Source organism: Melanaphis sacchari, unplaced genomic scaffold (assembly GCF_002803265.2).
Source record: "Melanaphis sacchari strain LSU unplaced genomic scaffold, SCAv2.0 Contig25_pilon_pilon, whole genome shotgun sequence".
Classification (NCBI taxonomy): domain Eukaryota; kingdom Metazoa; phylum Arthropoda; class Insecta; order Hemiptera; family Aphididae; genus Melanaphis; species Melanaphis sacchari.
Genome location: NW_020271133.1, coordinates 1,724,439 through 1,745,397, shown reverse-complemented (window position 1 = coordinate 1,745,397; position 20,959 = coordinate 1,724,439). Strand labels below are relative to the sequence as shown.

Below are 20,959 nucleotides of genomic sequence, written 5' to 3'. Positions count from 1 at the left end.
TGTTATTAATAAGTAATACAAATACTATTTGGTTATTAATGAGTTTAATTATTAAAGTAATAGGCGCATGTTATTATAAATTTATCATTTTTATAGTAGAATATTAAATTAAAAAATGTAAATAATGTTTATTAGTACAATTATAATTTATTAAAACAAATGTACATGTCTTGTTAAAAAAAAGGCCTAAATTAAGAAAAGAGCCCGAAAAAATTGTAGGCACCCCCCCGGAATTCAGGTCTGCGCACGCTCACGATAAATACATATATATACACACATACGTACATAGGTATATAGTATATGAGTGCAATAGGTATTATATCGCGACGACGACAGCGCATTTTACAGGTAAGCGGTGCACTGCTGCTGCAGGTATAGATAGATGGATAGATATATAGTTAGATAGATAGATAGATAGATAGATAGTATATAATATTATGATATCGTAATAGCTGCGATGTCCTAACACAAAGATTACGGTGCCGACGCAGGACGCGCGTCGCCGCCGTCGGTGTGCGAGGATCGCGTACGGCGCTGCAGTGAAATACGTAAAATCTATATTTAGGGCTCTCGCCGCCGCCGCCGGCGGTGGCGCGTCGTCGTCACGTCGGCGCTCTGCGCTCTCGACTCACGCGCCCCGCCGATGCGACGATGCGCTTTACGCCCGTCATCCCTCTCCGACGTTCGCTCCGCGTCCCCGAGGCGTAAACACACGCAGCATCGTTCTGTTATCACTCTCGTTCGCTCGTTCGCTCGTTCGCGCGCACCACACGGCGTTGGGTTTCACACGGCCGAACCGAAGAGTGCTGCTGGTGGCGCTGTCGGACATTATTACGACAAACAGTGCCGCCGCGAGAGTCCAAATTCCGACGACGACATCGACGACGACGACGACAACGTACAATCGACGACGACCGTAAACACAACGATGCTGACCGCGCCGGGCGAACGGGACGCGGTTTGGTCGTGTTCGGTTGACGATACCTGCTGCAGTCGTTGAACGCAAACGGCAAGCGCCTCCACAGCCGCCGCCACTGCCGCCGCACGCCGGCCCGATCGACGGTCATGGCGACCGAATACCGACAACGTCCCGGCATGGGCGACCATTTCGACGACGAGGTAAAACGCGCGCACGACATGATATATATTTTTATAAACTCGCGATTATCGTAATATAATAATTAATAAATAAAAACAATAACAATGACGCGCCGCCGCCGCCGCCGCCGCCGCCGCGCGAACAGTCGAGTCCGCGGCGGAATCGTTGCCCACGTCATTGTAATATCGACGACGGTGTCGCGTGTATGATAATGTAGGTACACGCGACACTGGCTGGAACGTGGCGCGAGAATATAATATGTTATTATTATGAGATATTGTGTTTATTGCGCTACTGAGAATAATAATTGCGCGTATACGCGCACCGACGTGATATAAAAAATTACCTAGGTACGTTAAACGTCCGGTTATTTTTTCACTCGAATCCGTTGGTTTTAAACAAAGCGGTTTTTTGTTTTTGTTTTTGTTTTTTTTTTTTTTTTTGATTAGTATTTGATGTTCTTTGTCTTTGCTTTTGAATTTCCGTAAACATTTAGATTCACTATATCATGATGGATGTAGACAATTGCAATATAAAATATAGTACGATAACTTCAAATTTTTATACTTTTATTCGTCCCATTTTCGTTCCAAGTCATTAAAATATACCTATTATAATTAGGGCTGGGATTTGTATGTAAATACATATTTTTAGTGAAACACGATAAATTAATTATTGCAAATGATAAATTCGTTTCACGTAATTTGCAATAAAATAAGACATATTTTATTTTACATATTTTTACATATTTCGTCATAAATACATATTTTTACATACTTTGTAAAATTTTCGATTTTTTTTTACATACTTCGTAAATTTTGATGGTTTAGTAATATTTTATATTTTATTTCGATAACGGTACTCGACAAATTGTAAGTGTATAATGCATATAGGAAATAAGTAGGTTAAAATAAATATTAATAACTTGATTTTAGTTTATCTTATCTGTTTCTGTTCAATAACCATATCTTAATGATTTTAGATTAAACTTTATGTTCAACAATTATTTGACAAAATATATTTATGAATTTACTTTGTGATGTGGAACGCTCCTTTAGTAGGCATAAGTCAGTGTTAAGACCAAATCGCCGTACATTTAATTTTGAAAATTTAAAACAATATATGGTTTGTCATTGTTTCCCTTACGATTGATTAAACATCAATTTATTGTATTTCAATTTTTCTTAGTACATAATTTTTATTTTATACAACATATTTTTTATTTTATACTACATATTTTGGCAATTTTAATTACATATATAAGTACATATTTTTCGTTTTTTATTACATATAAATCCCAGCCCTAATTATAATATACGTAGACAGGTAATATAAACTCAGCTTTTACGAAACTTGTATTAAATTTTCAATATATGACACACTACATAATTTAACCGTCTTAGTATACGTTTTGAGATGCAAAAATAAATAATCTTTATTTACCAAAACTCTCGTCGTGCAACATAATGCGCAGTAAACAGGTGCTTCACTAAACACTTAGAATATATATATATACTTTATATGTGTGTATGATTTAGGTGTACATTATAATCATCAGGGGTAGTAAATGGGTAGGGGTGAAAATATTGTATACGTGCACGTTCAACACGTCCCACTTTTTTTCTGTTGACATAGGTACCTATGGCTAAAATGAGAAATAATTCTAAGTGCTGTATACACTTTATACCAATATAATATAAAACTATTTTTATTTTTTATATAACTGCTTTATGTTTTGATGGCCACGATGAGTGATGGCTCTTTGAGTTAATGCGTATTTACACAGTTGCACATGCCAGGGGGCGACCTCCCGGCACTCGTAAAACTGTCACTGATAATAATAACAATAATAAAACTCGATGACGACGGGGTAGAAAATACATAGTACCTATAATATAATATGTAATATGACAAGACGATTCTGATCGTATTATCATTTTCTCTAATACCATCAACATGACATGTAACCATGATATATTATAATATATTATTGGTTACATTATGTAGGGTAAAAGGTAGCACACTAACACTTATGCGACAATTTAATAGTCAGTAGATGACGCGATGGGCTAAAAATCGATAACTGAAAATATACCGTTTTCGCGTAAACCGCATTATAGTATTAATGTATTATACATGGGCACTTCACTACACGCGGGATAGTGATATCTATTATTTATATATTATAATGGCTAAATGTATTATCGATGCATACCTATAAATATTTTATCCATCAAAAGATTTCTTAACAGGTGAAAATTACATTTACGTCTACCTATTTATCAGGAAATTGTTTTCACGTATACGAATAGTTTATATTATTTAGTTTTTTTTTTCACTTGCAAACTAAATATACTGTTTTGATGTTTTAACATAATATAATAAAATGGATGCAATATACAATACAAAACCTCGAAAGAACGTATCATATATATATATTATATAGTCTAGTCTAGTCGTCTTTATATACATACACTATTTTTTTTTTTTATTTTTTTTTGATTAAAAAATATTGATTCATGACTGATGAAATACGAAACCATAATTTTTAACCAACATAGTAAAGCAATTAAGGAATAAAAAACGTCATTACATATTATGATGAATAATGGAATCACTTCTGAATTCCTCCAAAAAAAAAGTAATACAATATCATTTGATTAATCAATTAACAATATTTTCTAAGCAATTAACAGTTTTTAATAAAAATTTCTTATCTATAATACTAATTAATTATATTTAATGGCACATGTACTAGATTATTTCGGCTATTCGGCTATTTTGCAGACGTCCGTTGTATAAAAAAATATGATTTTATTATTTTTTAATAATTTTTTTAAATACTGAATATTATTATATTGGGATTAAACGATGTAGCGCCTGGGAGAAGGTTTTTTCTTACCTATAAAATATATTCAATAGTTATATAAGACAAACATATACTTGCATAAATAGAAACTATAAAAAAAAAAACACCTTAAGTTCTTCATTTTGCTTCAAAATAATAATTATGATGATAATATTCTAAAATTACGGACTAAATAATTGTTGAATGTATAATATAAACAATTATTTATTAACATACGCAATGCCAAAACTGATAATAAATTGTAGAAACAAAACGAATAGTTTTAGTTAATTCGAGTGATTTATAATAGTATAAAATAAATTATATATAATAGTTTATGATAATACTTATTTACGAAGACTTATTTATCATTTAATGGTGTTCTTGTATTTATAAAACGTATAAAACATTTTGAGTACTAAATTTTCCACAAATAACAATAATATAATATTTAATTGAAAATTGTTGAAACTACAGCTCACTTCGGTTTTTCACATTTCAACGTTTGTTATTTTTCTCACGAAATTATCACTGGAAAAATCTATAAATAAAATAACTGATAACTGGGGAACGGAATAATATGCAATAAAAATACAGAAATAACTACATAAATATGGAAGTATAATTTATAAAATACATGTGGAAAAAATTTAATTAAAAAAAAAAAAAAATGCATTAAATATTATTATTAAATTATCAAAATGATTTATTGCATTGAATAATTACAATTTCTTATAAATTATCGAATGTTAAATGTCACCTATTAGGTCTCTACTCTCTAAATATTTTTAAAATGATTAACGCTAAATGATCATTCCATATCAACCGATATAATTGGAGCATATACGTACTTGAAATGCATAATATCTGAAGGCGATCATTCCAAATTTTTAGAAAGGAGTATGCCACTCATTATGTCATTGATTGTTTTAAAATTAATATAGTCTGGATTTTTTTCTGAAATAGCATGATTTTTTTCCGACAATATATTAGGTACGACCGATGAATGGCTGTTTTTGTGCACTGCAGCATGGGTTGAAAACTTATGAATGATGAAATAATAAAATATGTTTAAAAATATTTACAAATTAGTGAAATATGTAAAAATATGTAATTATACCAAAATATTTTAAAAAAAAATACGTAAAATAAAATTAGCATCATTTTAATAAAAATCATTTAAATCGTGAACATTTCTTATCGAATCTTAAATATCTTGTTTTAGTAAAAATATGCATTTACATATAAATCCGTTCTCTATTGATAAGTGATAACTGTAGGTAAATAACTGATAGGTATAACTAATAAATGAACATTAAATTACGATAGAAATCAATAATCGAATAGGTAATGTGAAATATTTTACTATCCGAAACAAATCAGTGCACAAAAAATTAATTGCAAAAAAAATACATTCATCGTTTTGTTTAAAATGTAAATCATGACATTAAAATAATTTATTTCGTCACGGTTTTTAGGACCTCGTAATGAGTTCGGCCCAACAGCGACGAAACTGGCGTGGGATACTCATCGCACTTATGGTGATCGTTGCGGTCTTAGCTATGATAGTAACATCTGTAGTGTTATTGACTCCGCCTCAACCAGAAGAACTATCGGACTCGTATTCGGACTTGGATAGCGGTGATAGAACTGGTTCGGATTACTATTACAATCAACGGGCGAACGATGAACTTTGGTGGCGTCACCGAGGTATGAGGTCATTACGTTTATCGGATATACTAACAGATTCTGCTAACATAAAAGTATTCAATGGAACGTGGATTTCTGGTACTGAAATATTTTACGTGACCGGCTCTGGTGACTTAGCCATTATGGAAATTATGGCAGATGGTAATACACAGACTACTCACCGCATAATGTCTAAAAAAATGTTACAGGTACATATTATAACAATAATATATTATATATATTATAAATTTAAGGCTGAGGTCTTCTAGTACTTAAAAGTCTATAAATATGCATGCACTTATGCACTTAAAATCAAGAAATATGCTCTAAAACAATTAATAAAAATTACATTATGATTAGTTTATTAATAAGTACTTTAAATTAGTCTTTCATCGTCTTAATTTTTTTGTTTTCTTTCTTCGTTTTTACCTACTTCATCTTGAAATAAAAATATGACAGACAAATGAAGTTAACTAATCACTACCTAAACGCCTTTTGGTTTTATCGATTTTATCATCGGTCAGTTAGTAAATATTACCTAACCAATAATAAAAATATTATTTTTAAATAGACAATTTTACTAATTTGTTCTTTTTTTGTCTAAGCTAATTTAAGAACTTATTTTGAAAATTACCAAATATGTTCTTAATTTTTCTAATATACTCAAATATGCATTTATATGCAATATTATCAAAATATGCAAGAATATGCAAAATAAAATTTTAAATTTGATCTCCTAGTGTTATGAAACACATTTGTTGATCACTTTAATTTTTTACGTACTTTCTAAAAAAATATAAAATAACTTGAAGTCCTCAGCCCTAGTTATATATATATAGTTTATATTGCTTATATTATTATATAATATAGTCACATAAACAAGAATGTTTTTTGAAAAGTGAATTATTTTTCTTATAGAAATTAAAAGGTCCTCTGGTGTCATTCGAATTATCGCCAGATCGTAATCACGTGCTCATAGGTCATCAGGCAAAAAAAATAATATACTTACACGTTTAAAATAATAATAAACAATTAATTTTTAATTACCTATCCATTTTCATACAGTTATTCAGATATTCTAAAACGGCTCGTTATACGGTGTACACTGTATCAACCAGGTTAGTATTATTCGAATAGTTGTAAAGCACTTTTCGGTGTTGTATATTATATTGTTAACTATTTATGGTAGAGCCCAATGACTTTTAAATTTAAATTGCAAAATTATCATCTAAAAAAAAACCTACGTGTAATCTTTCGTAATTTTACAGCACATTTTAACTATACTGAATACTATAACATTTTATATTGTATATTTTGTAATTTTTGGAAGCGAAATGTATAAAAATGTTGGTACTTACGTCTAATAACATTTTGTCATTATAAATAAATTATCTACATATAGGTATAAAAAAAACTAAAATAATTTAAATGATAATTATTTTTATATTTTATATTATTAATGTTGATGTTAAAGTTTAATTTTTCACCAAATATTACTAGATTCAATTTGCTTATAATATTAATTATCTTTTAAGAAAAATAAATAAATTAATACATTTACTGAAAAATAGTATTTCATTTTTTTTTTCTTTGTTCAATTAAAAATACTTGTTACAGGTTTTAATTCTTTTTAAGACCATACTGTGTGATTTGGAAACATAAGTGTATTCTATTTAAATTCATAAAGAAAAATATGATAATGATTGTATTTATTTTTGTAGGCAAATGACTCCAATAACGTTGGAAGACCATGGAAACGAAACCATTTCTACTGATTTACAACCGTATTTGCAGCATGCTCAATGGCACAAGATTTCGACAGCGACCGAGAAAAGTGCAGAATCAATGGCATTGATCGTCGTGTATCGGTACGATGTATTTTACGTTCCATGGTCGATGAAAATATCGACAACTACTCCAGGTACCAACATCGGAAAGAATAATGTCACAGTAGATTCTCAGACGTTAAACGTCACCAATTCTTCATATACACCTACTTCCACTCCATCACTAAGCGAAAAATACGAAAATGTTGATGACAACAACACATCTTCTCACAATGTGACGTGGAAGCCATGGCCTCACGGTCCAGTACGCAGAATCACTACGTCCGGGTCCGGGCCATCGGTTACCACTGCCGGGGTTGTGAGCAATGGTATAGCTGATTATCTGTACGAAAGTAAGATATTATATTTAAAATATTTTTGAGTACAAAAATTAAATACATACATTATTATCGATACAGCGGAGATATTGAAGAGGTCCCCAGCAATATGGGCATCATCCGGGCGGTATTTGATGTACGCGACGTTTGATGATCGTCGGGTGGGAGAATATAAGTATTCAGTTTACACGAAGAGCGGACGACAACATGATCACGTCGATGATGACGATACTGAAAAACATTCTAAACAGCGAAAACTGAAACGACGCAGAAGGCGTTTAAGGCGAAATTCAAAACCTGTGGAAACACTAGGGACGACGGGAGATGACGGCACATCTGATTATTATTTGTACCCGCGTATCAGAACTCTTAAATATCCAAAAGTAAGTCTTAAATTTTACAAAAAACATTAGAAAGAAATTATTTAATAATATGATAATTAATAAATGTAAATTATTTTTAACTAGGCAAACACGCCAAATCCTATTGTCACTTTATCGGTGATCGTAAATCTCGATCAACTAGAAAATCCACAAATACAACCAAAAATACGCACCTTGACACCACCACCAATTTTTCAATTTACTGAGTGAGTGGTGATACAAACATAAATAGTTGATAATTGAATAAGCAGCTATAATAAATTTAATTTCCTACGCTACAGCGATTACTATTTCACGGCAGTTCAATGGGTGAACGACGGAGGCGTCGGTATTGGAAGTGGAAATCACGAGATCGACGATGACAAATCGAGTGCTTCGGCAGCTGAGGTATGTGTCGTATGGCTGAATCGAGCACAAAATACAAGCGTGACTACGCTCTGCAAATCGCCTTTATGGATGTGTCAAGAGGTACGTGAATTAATACTTCGTTGTATGCTGATATTATATTTATTGATTTACATAATACCAGTAGAGTATTTACAAGTGTATCTACGGGCTGGAAATGTAGAACTATAATATGCACGCCCGCTGTCCAGATACCAAAACTTAACTTTGCGCGCTAGTATCTAGGACTTAAAAATATGAAAAAATAGTTGGCTGTGTAGTACTGTATTAGCTCTAACAGCAGTGGTCAGAATTTTTGGGCAAATACGGTTAAGCTAGGTATTGCTTGTTATATAATATGTGTCTTGCATATAAGTGTGAATGTAAACTTAAAACTAATGACAAATGGGTAACTCGAATGGAAAAAGAGTAACTCAATGTTAAATATAGTATAACATAATATAATTAATTACGGTCCTTTTTGACTTAATAGAATAAAATGTATAATAATATAATGAATAATAAATAACTACGACTCTTTTAGTCCAATAGAGTATAATATATATAATATGTATAAAATATGTATATATCTAATAATTAATAAATAAAAATAATAATAATAACTCACAATTTGTGGAACGCAGACTAGCCAGCTGCTACCTTTACTAAAATAATAATTTTTTTTTTTTTTTTATTTAGTTGACCCGCGGCTACTAAGGCCATTGGGGTTTTTTTTTTAAGTAAGGTTGGTTCGGTAGGTTGTATTTTTTACGATTGATACGGTTGATTGCAAACACGTGTATGTGTGGCAAGGTTTTTAACCACTATGATCCCGAATGGTCACCCATCCGAGAGCTAGTAGCTGTGGCCGTTACTTACTCCCAGTGGCATTCCGCAACTGGAAGCAGCCAACGCGCCACGCCAAGCCACAAAAATAATAATATAAAACACGCCAAGGGTAAAATAGATAAGTCCTTATGACAACAATATTAAATATAAAAATATGGTATAAAAAAGTGGCGATTCACCCACATGATATAATAAAAAAGTGACGAATTGTGTAGTACTCGTTGAATAAGAAAAAAATAACATTATATATTAACAAATAATATTTGTAAAATCATATATTATATGACATGCATTGTACCATAACGGACTAACTAAGAAAACTCATGCAATAATAATATTATACGGATCATAACGCATCGCTATGTAATTAATATATTAATGTATTATATAAATCATAAAGATAATAATTATTATTATTCAAAAATAAATATACAAATATAACGGAGTGTGTGTGTATGTGTGTGTGTTTACCAGCTATTCTTACCGTGCCCGTGATCTACTTATATTATTTTAAATTAGTTATACGATATATTTTATTGGCGGAAACAATAAGAAAATACGATTTTCGTGTGATAGACCCAAGTAATTAACGCGGTGGGAGCTGTTGGCGGTGGCAGTGGCATAAGAGGAGGACAAGGAAGTGAAATCTTCAACAGTGATCACGCACGTCGTCGATACAGGCGCAATGGTAGCGGATTACAGAAATCATCACATGAAGCGGACGACGGAGTAAAAAACAACACTATCAACGCATCGTTCTCGTACCAAGAAGACCACCGAAGTCACCGCCAATCGCATCAGCACGGCCAACATAAACATAGCGGTCAACATCAGCATAACGGACACCATAGCCGTCGACGACGTGACGGATACGTTAACTCGGGTAACAACGAAGTGCCGAAAGGGAGGTATGGCGGTTGGGTTGATGCCACTGTTGGTGGGGCCGGTGGTGGGGTTCCATCTACCGGAGGTGGTGTCAGCGATAATAGCTACCGTACGGTCTCAGCCACCACTTGGTGGTCAGGAGGACTCAACATTAACGACGGAGGAGAAAACTTCGTAGGCGATGACGGATACGCGGGCATTGCCGGTTTCGGTAGCACTGGGACTGGAGCTGTGTATTCCATGGCTGCTTTGGTTCGTCGGGGATGGGAAACTGGTGACAAAGAACTAGCACCCCGAGCGCCAGTGTTCGCGGCGGATGGTCAGGGATACGTTAGTGTAGCACCGATTCGTGATGATGAGCACAACAACAATGAGGACCAAGACAGCGAAGGAGGGGTTCGTTTACGACGACCGACCGTAAAACACAACCAGTCATCTCGGGAGCGAAGCTCCAAAAGCCGGTCACAGTCATCAATTGGAAAGTATTATGCACAAGTAGTGGCTGTAAACATAACAAAGAAGTTATTAGCACCACTGACATTTGGTGAATTTGATGATGATAATGACAACAACAAAGCGGACAAAAAAAAAAGCAAAGTCGTCACTAAAAGCTGGATGGTAGTCAGGATTTTGGCATGGGACCAACAAACTGATATGATGTAAGTCATTTATCATATTTATTTGTGAGTTGTTAATAATTAATGCATTTCTAAACTTTAACGATCAATTCTAAAAATAAATGACTTTTAAATTAATAAGTGAAACTTATATTTCTTAAAAATTATGAAATATAGTCAAATCTATTCACGTTTATAATGTATATTTTCAGTATTCTAGATTTTATTAGATTTTATAATAATATATTTTTTAACACTATTAAGAATAAAAGATCCGCTACAAAAAATTAATATCACAACTTCTTTAAAATTAAAAATTGGTAAACACTACCAATAAAAACAATACTAACAGTTAGAGAAAATTGAAAAATATAATTATTAGACATGAACTATTATATTTTTTCCCCTTCATATTTTGTAGATACTTTCTTGCCGTACCATCTGGTCGTGGCGCACCACACCACCGTCATTTGTACGCAGTAAAGTTTACGCCTGCGGCATCTTCATCTACAATAAACACTGATGTTGGTTATCGAATGGGACACTTTCACCAACAACAGTTTCGTAAAACTTACCATCATAGCAATCGCAGTAGGCCTATATGTCTTAGCTGCAATATCGGCCTAATCGACAGCGTAAGACGTCGCGAGCGTCGTGAGTTTGGTGGAAAACAGAACCGAATGGACGAGGCACGAGACGATCGGTTGAGGCAGCAACAGCGAGAACGATGGGAAAATCAAAAAGAAGAAGAAAAAGACATTGATGAGGAAGCGGCTACCGCGGAAGGTAATAAATTCTTCTAAACAACGGAGGTAGGATATTTATAATTTATGATTTCCATATAGAAGCAGAACGCCGCCAGCAACGAAATCGTCGACAGCAGCAACGAGAAATTCAAAATCGTGGTATGCTGAGACACTGCACATACTTCGATGCCCAGTTTTCTCGGGATGGTAGCCATTATGCTTTGATATGTCTGGGTCCTTCAGTTCCATATGTGACATTACACAGAATCGTATCGAATGAAATTGACAATGCTGAAGATAACAGCGATGGTAGTGGCAGTGGTGATGAAGCAGATAGTGTTCCACTAACTACGCAGAAAACTCCTCAAGAGCCTTCCTACTCCTTTGAGTTAATTGCTCTTATGGAAAATAACACTCGTCTACAGGTAATATTTTAAAACTATTTTTAAGGCAATACTCGTATATAAAATATTGTAACATTTGACATGGTTTTTACAGGACAAATACACGAATCGAGTATTGCTACCAGGTACTAGAACTTTCCAATTAAGACTTTCTGGTGGTCGTAAACTAACCACTTCGGGGGGCTTGCATTTTAATGACCCACTTGATGCAGCTGATTATTATAGCAATGGTGGTGACCGTGACCATCGGCAACATTTTTCGACTAAAAAACCTCCAGACTCAGATCCCTTGACCGTGGCGCAAGTCAGATTGTATCTACCATTAGGTGTTTACGATCCAGAGGCGGATCCTCGCCCAGAATTTATGTCAAATCATATAAAAAAATCTGGTAACTCTGATAAAATCGATACTACTAATCCTGAAGTAACTACTAAAACAAGTGACATCTCTTCATCCAAGCACAGTCATCGGCGACGACGAAGCTCATCATCGTCTTCATCTTCCACGCATGATAACAGTGACGATAGTGGAAATGGATCAAAACGACAACGACGACCACGCAAAAAACAACGTCAACATCGTTTAAAAAAGTTGTATCCTATGCTTGTGGTAGTAAACTCAGACCCGGGGTCACAGGCTATCACTGATCGATTTTCTGATCGATTAGGCTATACGACAGGATTACTGTGCTCAGGTTCGTTAGGTAGAACACTACCAAGTACTAGTGGTAGAAGTTCAGCAAGCTCAAAATACAGTGGAAATGAATGGGATCGTCAACGATCGAGAGGACGTCGGGGTCGCCGTTCTACGGCAACTAGATATTATTCGTCTGGATATTCAGATGATTACGATGATGACACTTATGATTACGATCAAAATAATGACGACAATACGAATAATAATGAGTATGTGGTGGCTGTAATAGATACAGGACGAGGAACGTGGGCTCGAGGTTATGAGTCGTTGTTGGCCTTAAATTATGGGGATGTCAATGACGGATATGGAGAAGATAGCAGTGAAGACGATGTTGGACCAAGTGGACTCCTTGGTACTGCTGATCTTCGTGATCAATTGGAGGCAGTCGAGTACTTACTTTCAAGCTCTACCGCTACCAGTGATAGTTTTAAGGATAGTGATCAGGGATATTACAGCGAAGATCGCCCAAGAAGTGGTGGCAGCCGTGACCGTTCTAGATGGTTTTCGCCGACTTCACAATCAAATAGAAGGTATTATAGCGACGATGATGACTATTATAATGGTGACGAAGAATATGATGACAACAATGACAAAAATGACAATGAAGATTACTATTATTATTACTACAGCAATGACGGAGATAATGGTGACTATAATGATTATAATCGAGGAGATAATTTTTACAGGGATGATGGTGGTAATCGAAATCGCAGAAATCGAAGAAGTACTAGTGACACTAAAGCAAACGCTGAGGCATTAAGGTTGCCATACGTAGATGCAAGTAGGGTAGCGTTATTGGGCGGTGGACCAACATCGCCTTCAACTCCGCCATCAATTTATGGTGGATATGCAGCTACTCGGATGGCTTTGTGGCAAACCATTTATGGTGGTGCGCCCATTGAGAAAAAAAGTGATAAATCTGGCGACAAAGGAAATAGAAAGGAGCCTGTGGCTATTCGCTCTTCGTTCAAGTGTGCTATAACTATGGCGCCTGTGTGTTCGTGGCGTTTATATGGTAAGTATATAAGTATATATATGATTATTAGGTAATATGCTATATTAATAATCTAAATGGTGTGTTTTAGTTTCAGCATTTGCTGAACGTTACTATGGCTATTACGGTGGAAATGAAAGAAATAAATGGATGTCTTATGATCGTTCAGATTTAATACCATTAACACCTTCATTTAACGATTCGTCATTATCACCGTCTTCATCCGGGAAAGGAATTAACTTATTAGTGATGCATGGTACCGCAGACACTGCAATACACCCACAGAACTCGATGATGCTAGTTAGAGGAGTTATGCAACAACAACAGCAACAATTCGTACCTAATGGATTTGTCAGTAGTATTGAACGCCGAAATAATAAATCAACATTATTCGGAGGACGAGCTCCAGGGGGACTTCCTACACACGTTGGAGCCATAAGGATATCACAACTAGTGATGCCAGATGCAGACTTGAGTAATTCTAGAATGGCTACAGACGTAGAAAACGGTTCTCCGATTGATCATCGCCATCAATTACTCCACTCGGTTTTCAGTCATGTCACACAATATTTGGCTACAGAGTGTTTTACCAATGTAGGCGATGGAAACCGAGGTCGGGGCATTAGGACGCGTAGTCAGCGTTTACGAAAACGAAGAAGAAGATGGAGGACCAGTTATCGAGACCAAGAAAAATCAGAGGAACAACAACAGCAGCAATGGGGGGATGAACATCAGCGCAACGATAAAAGTAATTCCGGTACTAGCAATGAAAATAGTGGAGGTGGTGATCGTAGTTCTGGTGGTAGATACCGTCGACACAATGTTGATAGCAATCGAGAAATCTCTGAAAGCAGTACCAAGAATGATATGGTAGTAATGAAAATCCAGGTTAGCGACGCTTATAATGATAATATAACAAAAAATAAAAGTTGGCTTAACGGCTATTTGGGAAATTTAACCATTCCTAATAATAGTAATAACAGGAATAATAACGCCAGTAAGAGAGGAGAAAATGACGATGACGATGAAGCAGAAGAAGACGATGAAGAAGATGATGGAGATGAGGACAGCGATAACGAAAACTACGATGGAGAAGATAATGACGAAGAAGATGAAGATAGCGAACACGACGATGAGTAAGTTTTGCTGGAACATGGAAATAGTAAAATCACCTTTGATATTATAATAATTGGTGAACTTATAGTCAGTTAAATAGTGAAAATATAATAACCGAATGAAGAGTAATTTAAGGAAGAGTAGTAATAATCTTAATAGTTGAATTAGATCTTTTAAAATTATTTCAATTTTGAATTTATATTTCGATGACAAATCGATTTTATGTCAACAACAATCAATCAAAAGTAAACAAATGTAAAGACTTATTTTAGACAGATTATTAATGTATCAAAATTCTATTAATTATTATTAATTGGCATTAAATCAACTTTAAAAAAAAAAAAACCAAGAAAAAAAGTTTAGTTTTAACAATGGTACTAGTAATTAATGCTTTATACTATATAAAATCTATACTTAAAAACTCATTCTATCATCATATGAAGTTTTAATAATCAGATATTTTACTATAAGTGTTAAGTCGTGCACTTATTTTTTAATGTTTTATTATTTATAAGAAATAATAAGGTTTAGTGCTAGGGTTACAATCTAAGGTGGCAGTTCTAAGGTTAAGTTGATGAGTGATTTTATTTTCAGCATTTCTGTGAAAGAAGAGTTTTACATAGCTATATTTTGATTTCTCCCAAATTCAAAAAAAAAAAAAATTTCTTCTCCCAATGCTATTCTTTAAATACTTCAACATTACTAATTTTTTTATTTACTCATTAATATACGTGAACATATGTGTATAATTTGGTTAAGAACATATAAAGTTTCACTATAATTTTTTCACAATTAAAGAACTGTCATATTTTTAGAACAATATATTACCGATTTCGATATTTATCGAACAGTGTTATTATTCAGTAATTTTATAATTATTAATTGATACCTAATAGTTTATCTTTATTGTTGTAACTTATTATATTTTTTGATCTCTATTCTTATATTAAGCATAAATACTAGGTACCTATTTAGTCTTGATACATGATCTGCCTCCTAGGTATCCTTAACTCCTATCAAATGATTATTCAGGAACATGACGATGAGTAGAGACCAGCTTGTGGATTTCATGGCACTATGTTTTTTTTTAAATTTTATATTTTTGGGTTAACCAAGTAACATTAACTTTAATACTTTACATCAAGGACCATTAAAAATTAATTTCTATAAGTCATACAAATAAATACCGTTGTATTTTAAACATCTTTTAAAGAAAATTTCAAAAAATTAATTTCCCACTCCAGGGAAATCATTTAATGATGTCATTAAGTAGTAGCAGTACAAGAACTCCTTGACTGAAATATTTTATCATGAATCACAATCACCAATGTATATTATATTTTATGACAATGACGTTGTTTATAAAACACACAAATAAAAAATTTTGAGAACGATTTTATTTAAACATAAATTACGTACCAAAACAACCTAAATTTTTCAATGGAGAAATTAAAATATACGAGAGTAGCGTTTTAGTTTTTTCTATCTTCATTGGTATTTTAACACCACGTATATTTCAAATTCAAAATCATATCTATTTTAATTGTTGTTACTATTACAATATTTTATTAAAAATCATAAGTTTTAGTTATTGTTAGTTAAAATTATTATTATAACATTATTACCTACATGTATCATAAGTAAGACGATATAAAAATGCATCACAACAACGAAGAAACCAATTACTTTATATCTATTTTATATACTCGGGAGAATAGTTGTTAAATATCCCTTTTTACATTAATGGAAATGTAAAAAGCATCTAAATCATCATCTTAATTCACTAACCTTCTTTATGATTGACACATTATTATTTAAACGTATTTTGTTAAATAAACCATTCTAATAGTTTTTGAAATATTAATAAATACCGAAATTATCAAAGTCGGGTTTGATTGTATTTTTTAAAATACGCATTTTCTACCTACTAATTATTAATTAATTATTAAAATCTCATTTTCATTATTCTTGTGGTTGTGACCACTTTTCACATAACGTATAATAATTTATACCAATTTAGTATATAAATTATACTCAAAGGGAAATATATTTTATGCGTAACGTTAAAACATTTTACTATCGTCTATAACTTATATCCTTTTTATAGAATTAAAATACTTTTTAATATTAATAATTATAGATACTTTTATTACTTTATTAATACTTAGATACCTACATAATATTATTATTGTTTGAAAATAGTTTTTATTTGTGTTTGTCATTTTATTTCTTAAATTTTTATCATTGTTATTGTGGTAACTTTATTTTTATTCTTTATCAAAAATATATATTAATATATATATATAGCCATATAGGCATACTAATATAAAGTATATATTTTTCTGTATCAATATGACTTTATGTTGGTATATTATTATAAAGCTATAGAATACACAACTATAATATTTTACCGTACAATTTTATTATTGTAACTGTTATTGTATAGAAGAAATCTAAAAAATCTATTATACCGAACTTAATAAAAAATATAATTATTGTCTTTTGGCTATCTAGAACCAACCTATAATTTCGTACTCACATAATTACATTATATATAGATACAAATGGTGGATGAGCGAATATGTTTGCATGAACAATTTTATTTTTACTTTTAAATCTTGTATTTAAAAATTAAATATACTAGCTGTCCCTATGCACTTCACTGCCCGTTTAAATGATACCTTTTATAATATCATGATTTAAACTTTATTCATTTCATTATTTAATAATTAGTACTTAATATTATGATGTTCAAGACCAAGAAAAAAAAGTATATTATAATTTATAATCAAATAGGTACCTAATGAAACATAACACTAAGACGTGTATTATTATGTAACAATAAATAAAAAATATTAATTTATAACTTAAGTATTAGAAGAAAGTGTTAACATGTCTAAATAATCTAACTGTTAAACGAAATAATAGCTGTACAAATACGTTTTTAGTATGATGAATGTTTTCTGGAAAAATAAAAAATAGGTGTAGGTCTAAATTTTATCCAATTATTTTAATTTTTGTAACTATTATGGCGACTCTATACAAACAAACAAAATATAATCGTTTTTCAAAAAAGTCTAAAGTAAATTACAATGTAACCCCCTGTTTAAAATGTGAATGCTGTTAAAATTTCAAGTTTTGGTGACGCTCAACAATTAGTCTATAAGACAACTTATAAAAATGAAAATAAGCTTAAAATTTTTTTCGCGAACTACTTATTTAAAAAATATTCACTAGTTGATCAAATGGTTCTCGTGACTATATCAAAAATTCTCATTTTTATGTTTATATATTAAGTGATTTTTTTTATAAAACACTCATAAATTGACCAAATTTTGCTGAATATCAAAAAATATTCATCTGAATTTTAATTTTTATATATCAAAAAATATTCCATTTTTGAATATTCAGTTAAATTATGTATGCTGTCATTCAAAAATTAAAAACTTAAATAAAAATGTAACAATAAAAAATACTAAAAAATATAATATATATTTTTATATCATTTTATTTCAACTGGAAATTATTTTAAAAAAATATGAATATTTTCAAAACTATTAATAGATTTTGAAATAATAAATGTTCGTTAAAATAATCACTCTATATATAGATCAATTATAAGTATACAAAAATATAGATACGATATTTATAACTCATACCGTCATTGTTTTAAAAAGACTGAAATATCTGCTTTAATTTTTAACTGAATTTATACATATATCGACTAACGAAATTTGATTATACTAAGTAATGCAACAACCACCACTATAGCATTTAGCAATTTCACTTTAAAGATTCAACTCACAATGTATAATTTTATTTGATTTAGATAGTATAGAGAGAAGAGGTGAGGTTTTTTTATATTTGTGAGTTAGATATAAAATTGTGATTAATTATTTTGGACCCATAAAATGAATAGTTAAAACAATAAACACGCATTCACCTTCATCTGCCGCGCCGCGCAATTTAATCGAGAAAGATAAATATTGAAAATATTATTATACTTCGTTGACGAACGTAAAAAAAATATCATATTATAAAATATAAATCATAAAATACTATTAATAAATATTAAATATACAAAATTATCTTACTGACACTTCAAAATTGTTCAACTATCTGTTATGTGACATGACAAGGTAAGTTGGATGACTTAGAATGTACTCGTAGTTGGATAATGATTATAATAATTAACATCTCTAATAATTATTATTAGAGATGTTAATTATTTTCCACATACATTTTTATTATAACTTGTACATGGCCATATTTATTTTAATAAGTAGGTACCTACATGATATACATTTTAATATTCTTAGACTGCAATACCTAATACCTCAATATAATAATAGTTATCTAATCATGCGTGTCTAAACGAGGGCAATCAGGTAAAAATAGATTCTTCTTCTTCTAATGATATTTTTAAATAACTATCGCTAGCCAAAAACGATTCTGGGCGAGATAAATAGTTTTATTAAAGGATGTTTTATCATATTACTATTTGTGAATTATTTTACTATTTGATAATGCTATAGATTCGACTTATTTTCATTACCAATTTAGTTAATCATATTTTGGGTTACATATCTTTTAAACAATATTAACTAGGGTAGATATTTTTATTAAATATTAATGATAGTAACATACAAAACAATTTAATTTATAAGGAATAATCTAACAAGCCCATATAAAGTAATTCAATAATAGCCATAATAATCAAGTAAAATAACCCAATTGTGTCTACTGACCTTAATACCTTAAAGGATGAAAAATACTGTCAAAAATAACAGATACTGTATTTTTTTTTTTTGTACTTAAATCACAATTCTAAACATTTAAAACATACGTAGTTCGTCTGTATTAGAAACCAAATATTTATCACAAAAAAGAAAGATACTTTTATCATAAAAACAATTCTTTTCATACACACAGCTATTTTCGAAAAATATAAACATTTCATAAAACTCCAATACCGAAATAAGACTATTTTTGAAGCTCAATATTATTAAATTAGTATTTCAACATTTTTTATAAACTTGGAGCCTCCAAAAAGAAAGTAGGCATTTGTATTTTTAAAAATTCTCTACAATTAAATTATAGTAAATTTATTTTGAATTTCAATTTATCTAAATGTGTTTGATTATTACTCTCAACAATTTTGAAGAATAATATAGTTTTTAGAGTAAAGAAATGACTAATGAATATCATCAACAACGAAAGAGTAACTGAAGAATAAACTATAGTAAATTATGTGATGTCAATGGGATAAAAAATAAACAAAAAATGTATTTATTTGTCACTAGGAATTTTCTTTCATTTTTGGATCTCTATAAATGGGTCACATACACAAATGTTGTGGAAACAATATAAAAGAGCTAACCATTTTATATTTTCCCACCGATCACTATAAAATATTTCTGTATTATACCTTGGTATTGACAAATGCACTTATCATTTATTGCTCTGATCATTTTGTCACTTAAATGTTTTAGAAATTGCTGTTTTAAACAATACTGAAGGTCTCATATTTTTAAACAAAAAACTAAATATCTACCATATTCTTTCTTTGTATCAATATGTCATAACAATTTCTATTAATTTAGTTACTAAATTACTTCTTAGCTAATTCAATTGATTTTAAAGAATTTGATGATTAAAAATAAATTAAATAAAAAAAAAATAATAACGAACACCATCATTGTTACAAATTTATATATGTGAAATATTTACAATGTATCAAAAGATAAATTTGGTATAAAATATTTTTATGAAATGACATTTTAAAATTTTCAATACTCGATATATTGTACTTCACATTTTAGGAATTGCTAAATTTTTTAATAATTACTTAGATATAGTAAGTATATGTGCACATAAGTATTTATTTATTTATTTATTTATTTTTAATAGCAATGCTAAGTTTTAATTACAAATTCGAACACACAGATAATTAAATTATTTATAGTTTCACTTCATTTAATCCGGTTTTGTTTGACTTAGAAATTATAATTGACAAAGTCAATTTTAAGTGTTTGGTTAAGTATATAAAACTTCATTTTTAAGAATATTCTATGTTAAGTAGGT

At 31.2% G+C, this 20,959-nt stretch overlaps 1 protein-coding gene across 3 annotated transcripts; it reads left to right on the top strand.

Moving 5' to 3' along the window:
• Window positions 1-692: 692 nt before the first annotated feature.
• LOC112595188 lies at window positions 693-16,818 on the top strand. 3 transcript variants are annotated; one of them, XM_025340315.1, is made up of 14 exons: window positions 693-1,119; window positions 5,426-5,845; window positions 6,555-6,632; window positions 6,702-6,754; window positions 7,358-7,815; window positions 7,882-8,183; window positions 8,268-8,389; window positions 8,465-8,651; window positions 9,993-10,960; window positions 11,340-11,704; window positions 11,764-12,089; window positions 12,163-13,780; window positions 13,851-14,647; window positions 14,734-14,820. In XM_025340315.1, the coding sequence occupies exons 1-14, from the start codon at window positions 1,066-1,068 to the stop codon at window positions 14,734-14,736; spliced, it is 5,751 nt and encodes a 1,916-aa protein (XP_025196100.1). In that variant the 5' UTR covers window positions 693-1,065; the 3' UTR covers window positions 14,737-14,820. The 3 variants fall into 3 exon arrangements, with proteins under 3 accessions (XP_025196100.1, XP_025196099.1, XP_025196098.1); XM_025340314.1 differs by having other exon boundaries at window positions 14,743-14,819; XM_025340313.1 differs by having other exon boundaries at window positions 13,851-16,818.
• Window positions 16,819-20,959: the final 4,141 nt, after the last annotated feature.

Coding starts and splice junctions, on each gene's coding strand:
- LOC112595188 (XM_025340313.1), top strand. CDS start 1,066: ATGGCGACCGAATACCGACAACGTCCCGGCATGGGCGACCATTTCGAC. Junction 6,755..7,357: donor GTGTACACTGTATCAACCAG/GTTAGTATTATT, acceptor TTATTTTTGTAG/GCAAATGACTCCAATAACGT. Junction 8,652..9,992: donor CTTTATGGATGTGTCAAGAG/GTACGTGAATTA, acceptor TTCGTGTGATAG/ACCCAAGTAATTAACGCGGT.